Raw genomic sequence first — 8,363 nt, forward strand, 5'->3', positions numbered from 1 at the left:
ATTTCTATTGTATGTCTTCAGTTGCGCATGCTTATATCTCTATGTGCGTTTATGTTTATTTAGTGTGTGTATGTGGGGGGATGCCTGTAATATTTGTATCTTCTGTTTATATATGTTCATGTAATTTGTATTTTGTTTTTGTTGTTTTTGTTTATTCTTATTTTGTTCATGTGTTTACATCCACTTATTATTATCATTACATATGCTTGTATGTATAACAACAATACTAGTAATAACAATAATAAATCGAATCGAAAAAAAACATATATAAATTTTTAAAAATTAATAATAAAAAAATATATACATATATACATATATATATATATATATATATATATAATATATAATATAGTTATTTATTTCTATTAGTTTATTTATCTGTGTATTTATTATGTTTTCGGGATCTTCTATCGTCATATGTTGTGGTGTGTGTTAGTGATCCATTCTAGTTTTCTATTCAGGCTAGGTTTATTTTCTATTATGTATGTAGCTTCTGTAATTTGTCTAATTGTTGCATCTGAGAACTGCATGCGGTGAATGAAATATTGTATGTGTCTCTTTAACTCTGTAGGCTCGCACATGCGTGACACATTTCTCATTATTCTGACGAGGTCTGCCATCAAAATATTGAATTTGGCATTGTCCGCAATGGCTGAGTTCCGGTGGATCAAGTATTTTGAGGCCATAGGTTTGGCATAGTATGAATGGAGGATTTGGGTTTTATTATTCACAATTTCTAGCCAGAGTTCGGTGTCTAGTAGTGGTTACAGCCACAAAGAAAGGATCAGAGTATACATTAAGAAATTTAATAATATATTATGTAATGATAGGAATGGGATTTGCCCACTCTATAGGAACAAGTCATGGAACACTATAGAAAGGACAAAAAAGAAAATAGGGAAGGCCAACTCTTGGTAAAATAGCCATAAATACCAGAGTGTCATGTTCGTTGACACCACCCATGGAGGTAAACTGGCGTACCGCTTTAGAAGGACCCTAGACAAACTTAAGCTAAGAATTAAGGTTGTAGAAAAGCCAGGCAACCCTATCAAATCTATAATTGGTAGAACCTATCCTTTTAGTAGAACCCCCTGTACGGATAAGTACTGTACTGTATGTAGATTTAGCCCACAAACAAACTGTAAAGCCAGAAATGTAGTCTATAGTATAAGATGTATAGAGGGACGATGCAGTAACAAGACGAAGACAACGACATACGTTGGGGAAACGGCAAGAAGCATAGGAGAGCGGGTAAATGAGCATTGGAGACAACTCAAGGAAGGTAAAAGCTCATCGATTCTGTACCAACACGCCGAACAGGAACACGGGGAGTCAATCAATAACATAGAAATTAAAATATTATCCACACATAGATCAGATGCAACAATTCGACAAATTACAGAAGCTACACACATAATAGAAAATAAACCTAGCCTGAATAGAAAACTAGAATGGAGCACTAACACACACCACAACATATGACGATAGAGGATCCTGAAAACATAATAAATACACAGATAAATAAACTAATAAGAAATAAATAACTATATTAATATATATATATATATATATATATATATATATATATATATATATATTATATATATACACAATATTCGACAGAGTAACAGTCATATATACAACTTGAACAGACACACGTATCAGCACATAAACATATGTTTACATATACATAAACATATACATACATGCAGACACGTCTACACACATACGTAAATACTCACATACGAACATACATACATACAGATTTGGCTGCTATTTTTGGCACGTCCCGTTACTACGCAACATCAATATGTGATGCAAGACCGACATACCTCTTACGTGGTAGCACAGCATGCGAAAATAGATGCCAAATCTTTCCTTTTCTGGGGGAAAGGAGTCGTTTGCGCGTGGTTTCAATGTCATTCGTTGAAAGCATGCGAAATAACTTGGAAAAGAAAAAAAACTCACGAAACAAAACTCCGTTGCTGTAACACTGAGCTTCCCGGTGACCCACGGGTAGTCTAGTATTTATATAAGCACAACTCTGTAACGTGACACACATAAAGAAATAAATCATGTAACGATGGAAACGAATTCACGAAAAGAAAAATAAACAGTTCAATATGTTTGTTTAAATACGGTTGTAGAAGTAAAAACAGTCCGAAAGGAAAGATTACCCAAAAAGGGGACAACATTGAATTTAATGATGACAAAACTTTGCCGAAAATTTGAAAGAATTTCAAAAAGTTTTCTCATTTTCGTCAGAGTTTGCAGTTTTCAAGTTCTCTTACCTCTTCCCTACCTTTCCCGCCTCCTCTCAATCTCTCCCTCAATATATTTCATCCCGCTCAATGACTACTTTGCAAGGGCTCGATTGCATGACTTGAGAAGGATTCCAGGAATCCATTGGGGCAAGCAGTCGAGTCTGCTTCTACGACATCTATTGCCAGTGTTACATCCTCTTCTTTCAATAGTTACTCTTCCCTACCTTTCCCACCCCACCCCCTCTCAATTTCTCTCTCTCTCCCTCTCTCTCTCCCTCAATATATTTAATCCCGCTCAATGAATACATCATGGACATTATATCACAATATCCTATGTTTTATGTCCACCGTTCCTTTCCAATACACTGACCCTTTCCTGCCCACCATTCCCATACGTTTTCATACCATGTCGGCTTGTAATAATCGGCAGCGTGTAGCATCGCACAAACACGACACCAAAGTTTGGTATCAAAGAAATATCCTGTTCCTTTCCATTTGAAATACTCATTAAAAAGAGTATCATTTTTATCAAGTTTATGCAGATAATCTGCCAATTCTTTCGGGGATTTGAAATCTTCGTAGTGGATGTATGAATTCTCGGGTGCTACTTTACGAAAGTCGTCGGGACGGGCACCCATTACAATTGGAATAACATTATATCTGCAATAGACAAAAGAAAAAAATAAACGAAAATACAGCTGCCATAAATAATATTGGAATGAGAAATAATGATTCATGCGAGCAAATTATAGATAAATCATATATAACGATATCATATAAAGTATCTATCTATCTACATATATATATATACTTTATTTAAAAGCAGCAGAAGTTCAACAAAACCTGTTACTCGGAGTTTCACGTTCCTTCCGAGTAACAGGTTTTGTTGAATTTCTGCTGCTTTTAAATAAAGCATATTACTCTACCCCTGGTATTTGAGTACTCTTTTTTCCACTTTGCTTCACATTTATGTGTTTACTCCGGTATATATATATATATATATATATATATATATATATATATTATATATATATATATATATGCATATATATTATATGTATATATATATATGTATAATATATATATGTATATATATTATATATATATAATATATATATATATAATATATATATATATATATATACTATATATGCATATATATCTCTTATTATAAAAGGCAGATTTTATCTGCCTCCCTTTGTCAGTTATAGAAATCTACAATATAGGATTTCTTCAATTACAATTTACCTAGCATTTTAAAGAGTAGAATGCATCGGGTCATGCCAGGTCCAGTATTTCAAATTTCAACTCCAATTAAGCAAAATTTACAGAAAACTCACATTCTGGTGTGTATGTCAAATGCTTTTCTTAGTGTGGGTTAAAGCACACGCATACGCAAACACACACAAACGGAGCGAACCGTTTCACTGACGCTATCACCCTAATTTCTCCTTTCTCTTTGCAAGTCTACCTTACAACACTACTCAAAAAAAAAGAAAGCAGCAAACAGAAACAAATAAATACATAATGATTTACTCCTCACACAATTTCTTCAATTAGACTTTACCTATGATTTTTCAAAGAACTTCCATTGGTTCATGCCATACAAAATTTCTTTCAATTTCACCCCCAATTAAGACAAAATTCGAGAAAACTCAATATTTCAACATTTCACTTTGAAGCCTTTACTCTGCCTATTACTCCCACTTCCTCTTTAGACACATAGACACGCTAATATATACGACAGTGTCAATTGTTGACAGACATTGTAAGCTAACGTGTGTGTGTGTGTGTGTGTGCGTGTGTGTCTGTGTGTGTGTGTGTGCGTGTGTGTCTGTGTGTGTGTGTGTGCGTGTGTGTCTGTGTGTGTGTGTGTGCGTGTGTGTGAGGGTACGTGTGTGTGTGTGTGTGTGTGTGTGTGTGTGACAGGGACGACCCATTCAGACTGGTCATCCTTTTTGCTAGAAGATCACCTATGCTACACCACTGGTTTTCAGTTCATATTAATCAAATTAATATTCACAAGAAGGACTATTCATTATAATACATCAGTTCCATCGGACAACTGCACAAACATTTGCCATTTTACACATGTATGTAAACAAATTCCTTTCTTTTAGAATTTCTATTCATTTACTTTTTCAATTCATACAAAGTTATTTAGGACGAATATAACATCTAAAGTTATCTCTAAGAAGCAGAAAGATCGCCCAAAAGTGTATATAGATATTTAAATGTATTTATATATTCATCTATACACACATGTATGTATAACGTGTGTGTATATATTTCCATAGAGGTAACCATTCACTCCGCACAAAGTTTTTTAGGACGAAAATAACATCTAAAGTTATCTCTAAGTAGCAGTCGCCCAAAAGTGTATATAGACACACACATGTATGTATAATGTGTGTGTATATTTCCATAGAGGTAACCATTCACTCCATACAAAGTTATTTAGGACGAATATAAGATCTAAAGTTATCTCTAAGAAACAGAAAGATCGCCCAAAAGTGTATATAGATATTTAAATGTATTTATATTTTCATCTATACACACATGTATGTATAATGTGTGTGTATATATTTCCATAGAGGTAACCATTCACTCCATACAAAGTTATTTAGGACGAAAATAAGATCTAAAGTTATCTCTAAGAAACAGAAAGATCGCCCAAAAGTGTATATAGATATTTAAATGTATTTATATTTTCATCTATGTACACATGTATGTATAACGTGTGTGTATATATTTCCATAGAGGTAACCATTCACTCCGCACAAAGTTTTTTAGGACGAAAATAACATCTAAAGTTATCTCTAAGAAGCAGAAAGATCGTCCAAAAGTGTATATAGATATTTAAATGTATTTATATATTCATCTATACACACATGTATGTATAATGTGTGTGTATATATTTCCATAGAGGTAACCATTCAATCCATACAAAGTTTTTTAGGACGAAAATCTTTATATATAAAAGAAAGGTTGTGTGTCTGTCTACTCCGATTTAGATTCCTAACTACTCCCACATTTTGCGATGCAGTTTAACTAAAACCGAGTATCTTATAGTCGTGATTCATATCGAGCCCTTCTGGGTATTAGCGCGCGTCTACGATGAGTCTACAATTTTACAAATAATTTACCATCATTTTTTCCCATTTTAATGCATTTTTTAAAATTAAGGGAAGTAACTCTCAAACTTCACACCAATATGCGTGCTCATATGCGACGTAATATCACATCAGCAGCATTTCCTCACACCCTCATTGCACTTGGAGAAGGCAAAATACCAGGGGATGAAAATGGTAATATTGCCATCGATTCCATTTGTACCATTGTTAAGACGCCTTCTGATGCAGTGTTCCAAGATCTACAAGCTAATTATCAGAATATGGATTGGATTGGCAAAAAGGCTATACTGGCCCCGAGGAATAAAACTGTTCACCATATTAATGATGAAATGCTAAAACTCATTCCTGGGGAAGTCTATGTATATCTGTCTATCGATACAACTCCTGACCCAGAGGACGTCATCAACTATCCAATAGAGGTACTCAATTCCTTTGAGCACCCCGGACTACCACCACACATTCTCAAACTTAAAGTTGGTGCCCCTATAATGCTCATCAGAAATTTGGTTCCCCCAAAACAATGCAATGGCACACGTTTGATCGTTAAGTCCTTATCTCCCAGCGTAAACTTATATCAATATTTGCCTGAATAATCATCATCATTCAGTGCAATCATTAACAGTACTTTCAAGTAATTCAGCCCCGAGCAACGCCGGGCAATTCTGCTAGTCTCTTATTATAAACGGCAGATTTTATCTGCCTCCCTTTGTAACTTATAGAAATCTACAATATAGGATTTCTTCAATTACAATTTACCTAGCATTTTTAAGAGTAGAATGCATCGGGTCATGCCAGGTCCAGTTTTTAAAATTTAAACTCCAATTAAGCAAAATTTACAGAAAACTCACATTCTGGTGTGTATGTCAAATGATTTTCTTAATGTGGTTTACACCACACGCACACGCACACACACAGTGTGCAACGAATAAAATGAAAGTAAATAGCGACAGAGTGATTTGAGGAAAACTAAACTGAAAGTATTTAAACCACTACTCAAAAAATAAAAAAACACAGCAAACAGAAACAAATAAATACATAACGATTTACTCCTCACACAATTTCTTCAATTAGAGTTTACCTAAGATTTTTCAAAGAACTTCCATTCGGTCATGCCATAATATATTTCTTTCAATTTCACCCCCAATTAAGACAAAATTCGAGAAAACTCAATATTTTAACATTTCACTCCGAAAGCATTGATGTACATGTGTGCGTGCGTGAGTGTGTGTGTGTGTGTGTGTGTTTGATGGGTTGTGCGACACAGAAAGTGTGGTGTGTAAGTGAAGTGCTTTTGTTAGTGTGTGTAAAGAGACAGACAGAGTGAAAGAGAGAAATAACTGAACTTTTTTTATTCACTTTTTGTAGTGAGTGACTGAGAGAGAAAAGAGAGAGAGAGGTTATGTATGTATATATGTATGTATGGCTTCAGTGACACACACACACAAAAACACATACCTACGTACACCTAAAGCACGCACACACACACACACAAGCGGAGCGCGAACTTCAAAATTTTGGTAGTATTAATTTGCGAGCATACTTCTAAGCGCGCGTAATTGAAAGTTTTCAATATGATATCATCACGTGCGAAAAAATTCGAAGGGTTTTGAACAATTGAGATACACATGTCACGCCTGTATTGAAACCATTGCTAAGCTGCCGTAATTGCTTAATTAAGACTTTGTTTAAATTGAAAGGGGCAAATATGTGACGAGGTTGAAAAAAAATACCCCAGAAAAAAAAATGTACTGCTGGTATTTATATAATTCACTACTATTTTGCTACAATGTCATGAAAAAGAAAAAATTTAGGTATGTAAATCGAATTCGCCACCCCCTTTTCCCCGTTCGCGTTTGTGTAAAAGAAATTATTATTTAAGTTTTAAAAATTATTTACTTTGTTCAAAAAATATTAATATTAATTAATTTTCAAGAATTATTTAATTTTATTCTGTAAAATAGTAATTAATTCATTTATCTGTAAATCCGCGAGGTTGTTACTCAGGCACCTAGAATGGTAACCTTCAACTAACACTATCTCCTCCGAGACCCTGCGGCGCAAGTTGACCAAAATTGAGAGTATGGTAGAAGAAGGGTTGCTCTTCCTTCCGTAGAACATAAAATTCAAATCGGACCATGTTAACACCAAAAATTATTTACATCAAAAAGATGCTTTTTTCTATGAAAATCCCTATTTTTTACGATTTTTTCACTGCTGTGTCGCCACTTTTCGGTGTATTTCGACCAGAAAAATGTTCACAAAATTTTTACTTTTCAAAATTACAATTCCAGCGGGTCGAAACAAACCCGAGCAACGCCGGGCGATACTGCTAGTATATATATATATATATATATATATATATATATATATATATATATATATATATATGTGTGTGTGTGTGTGTGTGTGTGTGTGTGTTACTTTATTAGTCACACAGGGCTGAACACAGACGGGACAATTACAAAGCAGTGCTTTTCTTTTGGGGAGAAAATAAAATGCGGGGTAGATTTTCGATCAATAGGGATCATGTAAAAATTTTTTTAAAAGAGTGAAAAAACTACAGAAGGCTTGTGTTATAAGGTTAAAGAATATATTTAAGTCTTTATGTTAGAAAAATGTTATAAAATTGTATGTATAGTACCAGTTTTTGGAGAAATAACCGGTTTCGTTTTTTCTTTTCAAATTTCCAAAAATTCTTTACCTACATTATGTCATAGCGAAGACATGTCATGATGTACTTTAAGAAATTTATAGCACAAGCCTTCTGTAGTTTTTTCACTGTTTTTTTTATTTTTTATACATCCAACTACGTGCTTTCACACACAAACTCTCTCACCTGTATATATATAAAAAGAAAAGCACTGCTTTGTAATTTGTCCCGTCTGTGTTCAGCCTTGTGTGGCTAATAAAGAAACATATACATACATACATATATATATATATATATATATATATATATATATTA

General features: G+C 33.9%; 1 protein-coding gene across 1 annotated transcript in view; it reads right to left on the reverse strand.

Moving 5' to 3' along the window:
* Positions 1-2,494: 2,494 nt before the first annotated feature.
* Positions 2,495-8,363, reverse strand: part of LOC115226509 (glycoprotein 3-alpha-L-fucosyltransferase A-like) — a 13,654-nt gene continuing 7,785 nt past the window's right edge. The window contains exon 2 of the mRNA XM_029797504.2: positions 2,495-2,924. Coding sequence (XP_029653364.2) covers positions 2,603-2,924 — 322 coding nt within the window. The 3' untranslated portion in view covers positions 2,495-2,602. The remainder of the gene's footprint in view (positions 2,925-8,363) is intronic.

This window comes from Octopus sinensis, linkage group LG30 (genome assembly GCF_006345805.1).
Source record: "Octopus sinensis linkage group LG30, ASM634580v1, whole genome shotgun sequence".
NCBI classification, from domain to species: domain Eukaryota; kingdom Metazoa; phylum Mollusca; class Cephalopoda; order Octopoda; family Octopodidae; genus Octopus; species Octopus sinensis.